This window comes from Zootoca vivipara, chromosome 16, assembly GCF_965207765.1.
Source record: "Zootoca vivipara chromosome 16, rZooViv2.hap1.1, whole genome shotgun sequence".
NCBI classification, from domain to species: Eukaryota; Metazoa; Chordata; class Lepidosauria; order Squamata; family Lacertidae; genus Zootoca; species Zootoca vivipara.
The window spans coordinates 4111687-4126245 of NC_142599.1; the positions used below are offsets into that span (position 1 = coordinate 4111687).

Sequence of the window (14559 nt, forward strand, 5' to 3'; positions counted from 1 at the left end):
GCAGTGGCAAAGTTTTTATCGGTGGTCACAAGAACTAATGTTTCCTACTCCGAATTTGAGTAAGATGTCTGAGTGGTTTGAGGGCGGGGTGTCCCAGCTGTGTATCGCTTGGTAACGAATTGATGGGTCTATGGACCGTAATAAAGATTGTTGTTGTTGTTTTTCATCTTTTTTTCTTTAATTCATATTTAATAGATCAGGTGGCTGCGTTTCTTCCAGCTGGTGGAGAAGCAATGCCAAGAACAAATAGTTGCCCAGCAAAAAGTGTTCTATCATCAAATCCATGTAAGTATTTTTGTTTGTTTGACTGTTTTAAATTGAAGCAGTTTCTCATTAGTGTGAGGTTGGTGTCATTACAGAGGCAAAGACAGCTGTTAGTGATGTGAATGCTTCTTCCTGTGCTTTCCTAGTACATAAGATGCATGGCATGTCCTAAGCTGGCAGAGATGTGTGTGCACAGGTACAGTTAAAAATGTTTATAAATGAAACAGCTTTGTGTACAAGGACATACACTCCTGTCAGCCTAGGATACTATTTCATACACCTGTTGAAATTATCTCTCTCTTTGAAAGTTTTTATTGCAATACATTTGCTGGTGTCTTGAAGTTAGTCAGCCTGATTTTTGCACCGTAGAAAGTTTTGCCCCTATTCTTGCTTTCTGGTGCATGGGGTTAGCAGTCAATTTTTTGCAACCATTTTTCTCTCCACTGTGAAGCACAGTTCTTCACTTTTTCATTGCTTCTGATTTTTTTTGCCCTTAAGCTAGGAGGAAGTGTGAGCCCCACCTGGTGCACTATTTAGGCTAATACATGAAGCATTTGATGGCTGTCTTCTGGACCATAATTGTGATCCCGTTTTAACTGCTTAACTGTACATAGTTTTAGGTGTCAGCAGATTTGTATGTTTGTGTGTATGCACTCGTCCGTGTGTGCGGTAGAGAAGTGAATAACTCATTCATTTTGGTGTACTATAAAGAGTGCTTGGTAGCATAGCCTTGACTTTTTTAAAGAAGGAAAGTGATAATGTGCTTTTGAATTTGCAGTATTCTGAGAGACCAAATGCATGGTTTTGCCACCATGTGGTATATAGAAAGGAATATTTTGTCCTTTACAGTCCTGAATTAAATTTTCTCATCTTGCTATCCCATAATTGCAGGGCATCAGGAGTACAGATCTAGAATAGCTGAGTAGGATGAACTGACTCTTTAACATCAGAATAAGAATTCAACTAAATGCCTTTTGGAGAGGTCCTGTTCAAGAGCAGTGGTACGTCTCCAGCCTCAACTCTCTCATTAGCTATGTAGGACCATATGGAGCGTAGCATGGTACAGCAGCCATTCTGATAATGACTAGAAAAGTAGTTCAATTCCTAGGTACCAATTATTTAGACATAAGCTCTGCGCTGAACTGAAGACATTTTTCAGCAAACTTTCTTGCTATCTGGGTGACCAGATGCTTGAGATATTTCTACATTTCTTTACTATAATTTGTGAAAACTGTTACTTGGCATAAATAATACCTTTTTCTCTTAAGTTCAAATTCTCCCTCATGCCTATTTCACAATAATGTCAGCATATATGAGTCACTTTCCGTATGTGAAAACCAATATTTGATACATTTAATAGATGTTTCAGTACATTTTTAATATTTATACCCTATTGGTTACTGTTTTTCCCTTCCATTTCCTGATGGTCCTCTGCACTAATAGTAACCAACAGCTCCTGAAACAAATAACAATGAGGTATTGTTCTTTTTCATTCTTTTTCTGCCCTTCCTGTTTCCTTCCTCCTTACTTTCTTTTTGTCTTGCATCATTTTTCATCCATGTTATTATTTCTTCTCTGTGTGTAGGCATCTACGATCATGTGTTGCTATGGAGAGGCCTGATTGTTCACTGAAAGGTGCTTGCTGGGGTTGCTGGTTTTCAAAACTAACCCGGTGGAAGCGCCGCTGATGCACAAAGTTTGCCTGATCAACACTTGGCATTTCTTATGCAGATTCATTAAAGTTGTTGTGTGTAATTCTGAAAAGCGTTGGTCACACCTGGACAGCATTTCTTAGGATGAGAGAATGGTTCTGTATTTTGAGTTTTCTGGAAGATAGAAATGTTCTCATTATTCGTGGCCTTACATGTGGTTACATGTGACAATCATGCTATATATTAGTCAGACTGAAAACTTAATGTTTGTATTTGGCTAATTCCCATGAAGATGTTTGATCATTGTTTTTAACCTCATATTAAAATTGAACATTATTTGCTAGGTCTGGTCCAGAAATGTTTTAAAAGATGAGCAGCTTCACTTCTTATAAGCATTCTATTTTGAAGAATAAATGCAACCATAACTATACCTGGTGTGGAATATGCTTAATTAAAGTTGATGGGTCTTAATTCCGAGTTTAGAGACACAATACACATATACCAATCATTGGTTCTGAGCAAACCAGTGGTTTCGTTAAACAAGTAATTCCAATTGGAGGCTTGTAGCTGCTATTTGTCTGCTTGGGGAGGCAGAGGTAGCTGGGATGCAGCTGGGGGGAAAGGGGTTGAGATTGGGAATAAGAATTGTGGATATTTTAAGTACTATACATGGATTTTGAGGCAGGCTAGCAGGAAAAGCAAATTAGGAGTGGTTAGTGGCTTTGTGTCTCCAGAATTGCCTGTGGATGTGCTATATCACTGGAAAAGCTGGCTTCTATGGCTTTAAAACTTTACTACTTTTATTTATTAGGTCAACTTTGCAGGGTGAGTGACAATTATTTCTGGACATGAAGGTTTCCTTGTTTCATTTAAAGTTGTATGGGATGGACTCTCCCACCCTCCATTTTCTTCTTGTACTTAACCTTTAATATAGTCTTAACCAAGCAACACTGAATGTGTACACGCATGTGTTTTAATGGCAAAAGTGGAACAACTCTGGGTGTTCATTTGTATCCCATAACACATTTCTGCATGTTATGTCTGTAGCTTGGTCTTGTGGAAGTTAAGGTTAAAATAACCCTTGTGTGCAATTTCCACAATGATTTCCAATTTTTATTTTAAATCACTTTTTTTGTAGTGCATACAGAATGAAATCAAACACTTGATGAAGCTGCAAAGCCAGAATGTGTGTTCGTGCAAGAAACAAACATCTCAGGTCAAATTTGTGAACAGTTTCTCTTCATTAGAAAGTCAAATGGGGTTGCAGTCTGAAACCTTTGAAGAAAATGAGCTCTTTACCAGTCATCTCAAAACCAGTGATCATGAGAGTCATCTGGAAGCTTCGGCCATGCCTCCGGAGTGCCTCACAAATAGTGTTTCAATGAGCAGTGGCTATGGCACATGTTCTGCCGCAGAACTGAGTCCTAGCAAATGTAAAGACATTCAGATCTGCATGGAAGACCCAGAGGAGATTACCAAAGGAAAGGAAGGTGCAACACCAGTGCTGGAAGGTCTAGTTACAGCCAGTATTCAAAACACAAGAGAATATACACGAACAGCTGTAGAACATTGTCCATCACTGAAAAAAGATGATAAAGGTTTTTCTGATGAATTTGAGCGTAAGATCGGTGAAGGTCATTGTGGAAAAACAAACTGGTAAGTGACCAATCTTGGAGTCATTAGATTTATATTTAGAGTTAGTAAGATTTTAGTATGTCTACTCTGCTTTTAACACAGGCAGTAGTGTTTGGAAAGGTAGTTGCACTACTTGCCTATATATGCCACTCAGCATGCAATTGAGTTTGCTTACATTAAAATCTAAGATACATTCCTTGCATTTGTGATACATGATATGCTATCACTGATGTAATGAGGGTGTCTATATTTAAAAATCTTGCTTATCCCCAGGGAAATTTTCAGGCTTTTTTGTTTTGTTTTTTGTTAAATAGGCAGAAACGTTCCTGGCACTTCACATTCCTGGTAGGTGTGTGGCATGTTGCTATTCTGCATTGAAAGTCTATGAGGAGAGAGTAAAATAACATAGGAAGCTTCTTTTTGTTGAGTGAGACCACTGATCCACGTAGGTTAATAGCGTCTATTCTACACTGATTGGCAGTGTGTCTCCAGGGTTTCAGATGGGTCTTTACCAGCCTTACCTGGAGGTGTCAAAGACTGAATCCAGGCCTTTCTGCATGCAGAACATGTACTCTTCCACTGAGCTACAGTCTCCCCATTTATTTATTTTATTTCATAAAATTTATACACCACTTGATTATAAAAAAACCTCAAAATGGTTTACAAAAAATTAAAACAATAAAATAAAGAAAAAAATAACTACTTTAAAATATTAAAACAGATTTAAATCACCTCAACTTTCTAAGCATCTGGATCTAAACAAGAATGTTATCAGCAGGCAGCTTACATTAAAGGCTGTATCCCTGCTTGATATCAATAGGTAGGGAGTTCCAAAGTGGTGTTGCTGCCACATGCAATGATTGAGTGCTTACAAATGTGAAATAGTATAGCCTGCTCCAGTCTAGCACTTTATTCAAACAGTTTCATCCTCTACAGCTTTAGAAGTAGCCCAAGACTGGATTATGGAGGTTTAAAGATGAAAGGAACTTACTTACTTTTATGTACACCCTTAAGTGTGAGAGGACCTGGTTGAAAAGCAGCTGCATCAGCTGTAAATTACATAGCAAAGAGAGCATGTTCTAGGTGTTCTTAGCCCTCAGAATTCTTGAGATGAATATACATTCTGTTGTGAATGAACTGAAATGTGACAATTACATGCTGTCAACCAGATAGTTTAGTATATGCGGTCTGACGACTTTTTTTTAATGGACAGAATGCCATTACGCCTTCACCTGCACATTATTTCCAAGGAACAGTGATGCGGACATGTGATTGTTCATTAACTCTCTGAAAAAGAAAGATATTACTAAGCTGACTCATAGAGTCATTGCTCTTTCTTCATATTTTTTCTATGGCACTTGAGAAAACATCAATTGCATATATACTTGCTTCATTTTAAGCTCTGCTGGTACAGATGACTTAACTGCTGAAGGTGGCAGCCTAGCCTTTTGATGCTAAAAAGTGGATGTCTGTTCCTAAGATTTGAATGTTCTGCTTGTTAGAACCATTGGATAAGCACCTGATATGACTGAAAGTCCAACTAGGAGGGAAGCTTAAGCTGCAGACTCTAAACATGTTTAAAATGGGCTCTAATAATCTATATGGTATGGTCTTTTAAATACTAGAACTCCAGGTCCTCCAATGAAACTGATTCTTGGTAGGCTCAAGATAGGCAAAAGAAAGTGCTGCTTTGCACAGGGTATTAATCTTTAGAAATTTGCAGTGGCAAGATGTGGCAATGGTCACCATAGATTAAAAAACAGAGTCAATGTTGGAGGGCAGTAGGGCACTGTGAGGGGGAGGGACGGTTGCCCTCCTGGACTTTTTATGGCCTTTCTCCAAGGCATCTGACTGGCCATTGCTAGAATGTCATCCTTGTCTATATAGCCTTAATCTTCAGACCTCAGACCTTTTTATTTCCCCAATTCTTTTCTGAATGAGTCTGCTGATTATCTTCTAGTCTTGTGCCACACATATTTTATAGTGTGGTGAAGTTTCTAACACACACACACTTTTGTGTGTGTGTGTGCGCGCGCATGTCTTCTCTATGATGCTTAGAGTTTGGGATGCAATTGGTGGGGCTTCTGATATTTTTCTACTGATCAGCAGACCTCCCTTGTGACATATTGCTTTTGCTCCGTTTAGTTGGGGTTGCTACATGCCATGGAAGATTATTTTTTATTCAAGAAACAAAAATCCAAAGCCTCCCTTGGTTAAGGTGGAGCTAGTCATTTGTACCATTGTTTTCTTGAGTCTTTTTACTCATATTCTGCAAGTTCTGTAAGTGTTTCATTGTGGTTAGTTCTTTACAGTTGCCCAGATATTTGAGCTGCTGCAGGGTTTGAATTGTTTATCGTGAGTTGCATCATCTCTTCATTTTGATACAGATCTTATTTTAAATAAATTACAGGATGTCCTGTTGTAGCCTCCAGGGAGCAACTGCTTTCTTGCCAATATTGTTGAAACCCACTCTGTGGGTGGGGGGGAATGTTTGCCCAATCCCCCATGCCTAGAGAGTTCAATCTACCATAGTATCAGGCTGTAGCATGAAATAGGTCTAAAATAAGTGTTGCTGGGGCAAACGTTTCTTTCTCTTTTTCTATTTCCCTTATTGTAGTAAATCTTTAACATCATGGGCTCAAAAGTTAAAGCAAAACCAGCTGAAAAGAACAAATGTGGAGGAAGGGGATGTGCATTCTGTGCAAGTAAAAGAGCACTCACAGACTGTAACATTGGAGAATGTAAGTGGACCACCATTCAACCTAAACCCCTTCATTGGAATAGTAAATGTATATAGGATTGAGCTGCATTTTCTTTCTGGGATCCAAAGAGCTACATTTAGATGTGGCCAAGTATGTTTGCACATGCCCAACAGTAACCAGCTTTTATCAGTTTTTGAACAGCATTGAGGTTCCTCTCCTCACCCCTTCCTTATTGCAAACTGGTTTTGAAATCCCCACCCTTTCATGTGACAAGTTTCAGTTCACCTGAGCTTCTCTGTAACAAATACAATAGGATTTAATATAATGTATGTTATTAGTGAACCTAAGAAGAGTCTGCTGTATCAGGCCAATGGCCCATCCAGTCTAGCATTCTATTCTCACCGTGGCCTGTGGGAATTCCTCAAGCATGGATAGCCCTCTCCTCCAGGAATTTGTCTAACCCTGGTTTAAAGCCATCACTGCCTCCTGTGGGAGTGAGGTCATAGACCTCAGTGAGAACTTTGGTTAAGTGGCTATGGACAATCGCTTGTAAAATATTTTTTCTATATTGTTTTTGTAGTTGATGCTCACATTTTATTTCTACTTGATATGATTTATGTAACTTTTTAATTATTTATTGGTCTATAAATCATTGTGTCCCCCCTTCTGTGAAATTATAGACTAATCCTACTGCAGCTGTTCCATCATCATCTTACACTTTTTACCTCAATGAACAAAACGGAAGCCAAATTTCTTTCAGTTCTGGTACTTCAGGTATAGTTAATTGCTTTCTATTTTGCTTTTGTTGTTACTACAAATATTTCAAAATTGCAACTAAATGTAAATTGTGTTGTGACTGATTTTGGGTCTGTGTCTCCTTATTTTTGGTGACTCTGTATGTTGCAGTTTGGTAAGATTAAGAACACAGTCCCCAAAATAAACCCTATACCAGGGGTTGTCAACCTGGTCCCTACCGCCCACTAGTGGGCATTTCAGGATTCTAGGTGGGGGGTTCTACAGCACAAGCTGAATCCTCTTTCCATCAAGCACTGGTGGGCGGTAAGGAAATTTTACCATTAAGAAAGATGCATTAGTGGGTGGTAGGTATAAAAAGGTTGACTACCCCTGCCCTATACAGTCAGTTTGCAACTTGTGCATGTATAATTTAATAATTTCAACTTTATGCTGTTGATGGCTGACTGGTTGAAATTCCACAAATTAAAGGCGCAGGTAACAGCTCAGGGTTTTCCAGAGCCCTGTAAGCAAGGTGGAGAGCATGAACGTGCTCTGCCTTACTTGGGAGTGGGAAGAAGACCTATTTGGTGTGCAGGCTCTAGAGGATAAGATCGCTTGCATGGGGGCAGTTCCAAGGAGATGGACTAGACATGCTTTTGCATATACGGTATGTGCCATCTCTGGAACGTAAGCCCCACGCAAGGTGCAAGTTGGCTGTACCCACTTACCCAGCAGCAAGCACCCTTGAACTAAGTGGGATGTACTTCTGAACAGATACGAATAGGATTGTACTGTAAGGCACTATGCTGCTGTTTTTCTGCTTTTTATAAATTTCGATATGATAAACAGTGTTGTTCGGTTGAAAGTCCCCTTGTAAGAGCTTGACCCTGATTTTGGTTTTAAAATACCTTAAATGAACCAGGATACATATATGAACAAATAGGTATGAGATTTGGATCAAGGAACAACCTGGAAACAGAACTGGATTTGGGATAATTTCCATTTTAATATAATTTCAGGAGAGCTACTTTAAAATGTCCATGGTATTTAACATCTTATAAATTGAATATAAATGTTAAGATTAGATAAATGGAGATGTGGATTAAATAAGGCAGATTGTATATACATCTTTTGGAATGATTCACAAATAGAAATATTCTGGAACTCCATTCAGCCTAATATTTCTGATATGTTAGGATACCATATACCCTTGGAACCTAAAACACTTCCACATATTTATCTAAAATAAGTTATTTGAGAAAATTATCAAGAAATAGTGTTCAACCTTATAACTGATTATAACAGTTAAAAACTGGGAAAAGAAATTTTTAAACTGAATGCTTGGTACTGCTCACTCTGGAATATACTTATAATGGAGAAAATCACACATAATTTGAGATTTCAACAGGGACTAGAACTTCCAGCCACCATTTATATGATCTGGCATTCCTTTATGACGTATACAGTGGAACCATCGTTTTCAAGTCCACCCTTGTCACAAGTCTGACAAATCTGGAATTATACTTATATACCTATCATCTTTACTTAAACTTTGTGATTTTAACTCTTGCAACTACTCATTCTATATGCCTATTTTATAGTTTTGTTTTTATCTTTTATAATTGTTCTCTGTTTTACATACATTATAAAATAAAATAATAATAAAAAACACTTTACCCCATAAACATTGGGAAAGAAGCATATCTCCTACTATATCTGCAGGGATTGAGATAATTTGGTCCATAGTAACTGTGATTAAGCTAATATGTGACAAATGTATACATATAAACCAGCATAATAGGTTTATGGGGGAATGGGTATTTTTTGAAATGTTTTTGAACTTTCAATGATAATGTTCAATCATATGCTGCTTTCAACTTGCTGTAACAGTATTTCTTTATGCTATTTGTTTTTGGTTTATTTTGTTTATAAATAAAATATACACTGGGTTGTAAAACACCTGAATCCATTGGTTTAAGTCCTACCTTCCAGAGCAGGAGAAAACAAGCTTGCTCCATGTGACAGCCCTTTAGATATTTGAAGATGGTTATCATAACTCTTCTCAGTCTCCTTTTTACCAGGCTCAACATAGTTTCCTCAACCATTCCTCATAAGGCTTGGTTTCCTGACCCTTTGTCATCTTGGTGGCCCTTCTCTGCACCTTCCAACTAGTAAAACTGGCAAACCACTTTATTTTGCCCCAAGCACAATAAGCTTGGGAGATTCGGACCAGAGAAAAAACATGAAGAATGCCAATTGTTTTTACTATGTAATCCTATCATTAAAGAATTTATACCCCATTTTCATAGCAAACTGCTTTGATGTTGGTTCTCATATTGCAAAAGTGAGTGAAAAGTGCAACTGCTTTTTTATTCAGATTCAATGAACTAGTGTCGCTGTTTAAACCAGGATAAGGAAGGACTGATTTAGATGGATATCATGTTGAAATATGGTTAAGGACAATATTCTCATTACATTCTCAGCACTAGTTTCCCCAGAGTTCTCTGCAATATTAATACAGTATCTTTAGCATTATTTCATGTCAAACCCTGTTACTGCTAAAGCTCTGAAGCATAACATTTCAGACATGAGTTTTTCATAATGTTGCGAATTTGCACCTGTAATGTGAAAATCAAGAAAAGTAATGTCAGGCTTCACAGCTCTTTTCTTTATAGAAGTAAACTTTGATATATTTCTCCATTTCAGGATTGACATACTGGAAACTAGATGAGCAGGAAACGTACCATACTTTGCCTGAGAATTTCAGAAATGAATTTAGTGCATTTGCTACAAAGATGTCCTCGGACCAGGTATCTTTTGTGTGGTATTTGCTTTGGTAGTTTAATGGATGTGAGAATGTTTTCCCCTTGTTCTGCCACTATTGCTGTTTGGACTGGTTGGCAGGCATTTGCTGCCCAGCCAGTTTATTTTAGGGGAGCTGAGAAACAGGCCCCCTTTCTCTCTCCTATTGCTTCAAGGATCTATTTGCAGGGCATTTGAGAAAGTGGACCATTGTTCAAGTTGTTGTGGATGGGTGGGTTTGAATTACCTGCTGCAGGGTTGAGGATTGTTTTCAGTAAGAGGCATTTTACTTGGGCCCAAAGGCAGGGTAAATATGAAAAAGCAAATGGCTATGGTTCGTAATTGGGTTCATTAGCTGCTGATATTTTCTTTGACAGCCTTAATTATTATCTTTTACTCAGAACTGCCATAGGAGTTGGAAAATAAAAATGGGTATACTTGTATAGAATGACTAGGGAGGCGAATGAAGAGGAATGAGAGAGGAGAACTATCCATGTAGCAATTCAGGAGTGTTGAAAAAGGTGGCAGGGAACCAATACAAGGCAGGAGAAGGCAAGACGTGGCCTTAGCAAAAGGGTTTCAAGACCTTCAGGGCTCATTTAAAATGAATATTTTAAGCTCTTGTGCCAAGCTTCTAATTCTGGGTCTTTGCTATAAGTTGGCTGCTGCAAAGTTCTGTTTCATGAGACTTTGATGCACCTTAAAAACTAAGCAAATCTATAATTTAAAAAAGAGGCAGAAAATATGAAATGAAATGCTTTCAAATAATTGAATTCTGGCTACAGCAGATAATAAATAGCTGACCTTTAAAAAATTTCTGAAGGCCTTGTCATTTTTGTGTTATACAGTATTATTATGTTTACCTAGATGGATAAATTTCAGTACTGTACTAAGAAAAGAGTCATAATTTCCCTTTTCCCCTTTTCAGCCAATCATGCCTTGGAACAGTGGTTTTCACATAGCAGTTTCTTACGTCATTCTAATCCTGCATATATGGAAAAGCTATAAATAGCAGGTGTAGGGTAGCTGGTCCATAACAGGACTGGGTGGGGTGGGGTGGAGAGTATTACATCCTTTCTATACCCCCGGGGTCTTATTCCAGATCAGTCTCCCCTTTGCCTCCCATTTACTTCAGAAATTGTATGATTGGCTTTTTAAATTACATGATCAGTGCCTCCTCTAGTTTGGCCCTGTTTAGAGTCATGCTTGCCTCTTCTTGATTTATGATCACTCCTTGCTTTCAAAAAGAAGCTATACAAGTACTTGAGTTGCTGAGCTCTGCTTTCCTTTTGAGCAGAATTTGCTGCACTATCAACTAAAAGCATTACGTACCCTTGTTTTTTTTTAATAAAAACAACCCAGATAAAAGGAGAAAACTGCTTTTGCTAAAACTGAATGAAATTGGCCTGATCCAGGGGTCCTTGACATTTACATATTCTCTGGTTGCCATACATTGCTCCATGCCTACAGCTAGAAATTTTGTGGGGGATTGGGCTGGAGGAATATGAAAGTACCCAGGAGTAGGGCATCGTAAGTCAATGCAAAACAAGAGAAACCTGTTTGTAGGGAGCCTTTATGTTGTTTTATTGATTGATTGATTGATTGATTGATTACGGCAATCCAAGCAAATAAAAGTATCATTGCACTTACTGTCCAGAACACTAGGAGGCAGAAGCAGCTTTGTGTCTTACTAAGAATCGAGGTAGACTTCTCCTTTTTGTACATCTCCATAAATGAAAGGGCTAGAGCAGAAGTAGCCAACGTTATGCCCTTCAGTTGTTGTTGGGATTTCTAGTGCCAGCCCCAGGCAACATGGCCTAGTGGTCAGCGATGATGGGAGCTGTAGTATAGCAAAATCCAGAAGGTGTTATGTGAGCTACTCCTAGGCTATAGGTTTATTCCCTTTATTAATTTACTGTATTAAAGGTGACAGTTCCAGGAAAGGTCTTAGAAAATTTCCAAGATTTTATTCAGCTTTTAGAGTATTTTTTTTAATTGCTCACTGATGTGCTTGCTACCCTGGGCACCTTCAGTGGGAAGGACAGAATATAAACTGAATTAATAATAATTTTTATCATTAATTTACGACAGCCCACCCCTTTTTTGGCTATGCTTTCATAGAATTACTGTGGGTACATACTTTCCCATTTCCCTAAAGTAGGAAGAGCGTACTCATGGCCCTAAAGGTAAGCCATAGTCAGAAATAAGTAATAGTTTACCTTGAACAAGCAGCATGCTAGGGCCAACGCCTCAGTTGTGCCTACTTTGTGTCTCCTTTTATTGCATGAGAAAAACAAACTATGAAGTGACTAGCTTAGCATTGTGTACAATCCCTTATTCTTGGTTTGTTAGGAAACTAACTCAAATGAACACATAACAGTAAGTCAGGCCCTCTGTGGCTTGTTTCCACTCTTTGAAAGGGGAGGCGAGGCGTGAAGCAGGCATGATTGAGCAGCATGCACTAGTATGCTGCTTGTTCATGGTAAACCAAGATTTATTTCAGACTTTGATTTAGCATCATATGTATCTAGAGCGGTTGGTATGAACGGGCAGGCACATAAAATAGCTGTTTGTGTGTTTAGATTTGTAATTGATTGATCTTAAATGTTTTTAATGTAAGATGCTTTGAGTCACTTTGTGAAAAAAGCACATGGCAAATACAACAATATTAACAATAAATTATTAATAATTACTGTTAATGATATAGCAATAATACTTTAATCCAATACTATAGCATTGGAACTTGGATGGTACCACTGTATTCACCTCCCCCTCCCCTCCCCCAAATGTTTTAGTTCACTTTGGCATCTTTGCGTTAAATATTGGGTGTTTGGTATTATTTTAAACAAATCTTTATTTATTTTTAGTTGTCTTCTGGTGATGAGATGAAGTCATCATCCTTAAAGGAAATTTATCATAAGAAACAAAGGGAATGTAAACAGCTTGTAGACTGGAACCTTTCCCCCTCACAATCAACTCACCCTCCTGAGGTAATCGTTTGCATTTCAGTGCCATATGTTGGATTGGAATCCTTCCATGCTTCCTCACACTCAATATTTTTTTTTTCTCTCTCTCTCTATATATATGTATAGGTATACGTATATAAAAATATCACCCTTTTCCCTGACAAAACACATTTGTTCCAGACTCCAAAATATAGTGTACTCCCTTGACACAAGCCCAATAATTAGATCTTTGCAAAGTGTCTACATACACACACACACACACACACACACACACACACAACACACACACACCTACCTGTGTTATTTATCACAAAATCAGATGGTTCTTTGTTCCTTATTAAATCAGGAACACAACAATGGAGGGGGGTATGTCAATAATTTCACCTTCCATACTTAAAAAACATGGCAAAAAATGAACAGCAGCTTAACTTTAAAGCAGAAGCTGCAAGCTTAAATGCAGCTCACAGATTTAAGTAACTAACATTGTTCTCTCCCCAGTTATGCACATACTATTATGAAATTACAGCTGTAACACCTCTTAAAAATTTCAAAAGCTTCCTGTTTTTTATATCAAAATTTAAGCTGCTTCACCAGATAGTTGACCACAGATATTTTTCCATTTTAATCACTGTGATCTTTGTTTCCCAGATCCTGACCCTCGACCCAACATTGCACATGAAACCTGGCCAACAGAATCCAGGACTGCCTCCTCACTCCTTCTATGGGACACCTGACAGGATTTTGTTTTCTCCAGACTCTATGGCAGATCCTCCTTTTTCCATGCATTCAGACTCAGATTCATTGTCCCACATGAGCACAGTAACATCACCTCTGTCTCCTGGGCCTCCAAAATACACTTTGAGTACAACAGCTTTGCACAGTGACCCCTGGAATACTTGCATGTTCCAGAATGAAACTAACGCCAGCAGTTCTTGTCGTCCAAGCAATGAGTTCTTAAACACTGAAGAGGACGACAATTTGACACTCACGCCATCTTCAGCTGCCCACTCCCAGCTTCCGTCTGCCGATAATAGTTTGCCGGAATACAATATTTCAGTGACATGCATGGAAGATCCTGTGGTATTCTCCAAGTAAGGCTGATGTCAGTAAGAATGTTGACCTTCAAATAAGCATTGCAATATTCAGTAATTTGAAACTTCTGCTGACTTTCCTTTCCTGAAGCCTTCTGTTGAGTTAAATGAAGACGCTAAGCATTTTTACAGGCTTGAAAGTAGTCACTTCTGGCTGCCTGTGATGTGCCTGAATTTGACCAGGCCACGAAACCTGGTGAAACTTTCCTTAGAGACCAAATATTATAGTAAACGTTTGTGTGGGGGGGGGGTAGGAAGCATGTAGCTTATTTATTTTGCTACATTTATATTCAACTATTCTTCCATCATGGAACGCCAAGTGGCATTCTTGTGGTTCACAGGAGGTCTCATGAAGTCTTTCTGCAAAGTGCTAAAGTCTTATGTGCCTTCAGACCACACCCAGTAACTTATTTGCAAGGGTTGAGTTTCAGTTTTGTGGAAAGTGGCTAACTTGGATTCAGGCTGGATTATGTCATTTGAGGAGATCTCAGACTAAGGACCAAACTAGACATGATGCCAACAAAACTGCCTGTTTAGAACTCAGGGAAACGTGTACAAAGGGAGCTGAGCTGTGTCCCTTCTGGATACTTGGAACTTAGTTGGGGAGTTAAACTGGGAGGCGGTGGGTTAGCACTCTTAATCTGTGCCACCTTTTTGCTCTAAACACCACTCACTCCCCTATCTACTTTAACATGATTGGGCAGATGTGGAT

The 14559-nt window shown here is 38.5% G+C and overlaps 1 protein-coding gene and 1 long non-coding RNA gene across 8 annotated transcripts in view; one reads left to right on the forward strand and one right to left on the reverse strand.

Annotated features, from left to right (window-relative positions):
- Window positions 1-14559, forward strand: part of MPHOSPH9 (M-phase phosphoprotein 9) — a 42735-nt gene that overhangs the window by 6806 nt on the left and 21370 nt on the right. For 6 of the 7 annotated variants that reach the window (XM_035098309.3, XM_060269943.2, XM_035098310.3 and 3 more), the window contains exons 5-11: window positions 196-285; window positions 3055-3572; window positions 6169-6292; window positions 6934-7027; window positions 9695-9798; window positions 12658-12780; window positions 13405-13847. In XM_035098309.3, coding sequence (XP_034954200.1) covers window positions 196-285; window positions 3055-3572; window positions 6169-6292; window positions 6934-7027; window positions 9695-9798; window positions 12658-12780; window positions 13405-13847 — 1496 coding nt within the window. Of the gene's footprint in view, window positions 1-195; window positions 286-1707; window positions 1741-3054; window positions 3573-6168; window positions 6293-6933; window positions 7028-9694; window positions 9799-12657; window positions 12781-13404; window positions 13848-14559 lie in introns of those variants that run through there. The other variant, XM_060269949.2, reaches the window with a different exon arrangement.
- On the reverse strand, window positions 1586-13786 carry LOC148683068 (uncharacterized). Its single transcript, XR_015947541.1, has 2 exons — window positions 13657-13786; window positions 1586-2090 (listed from the first exon to the last, which is right to left on the reverse strand). It is a non-coding gene; the product is annotated as an uncharacterized LOC148683068 (long non-coding RNA).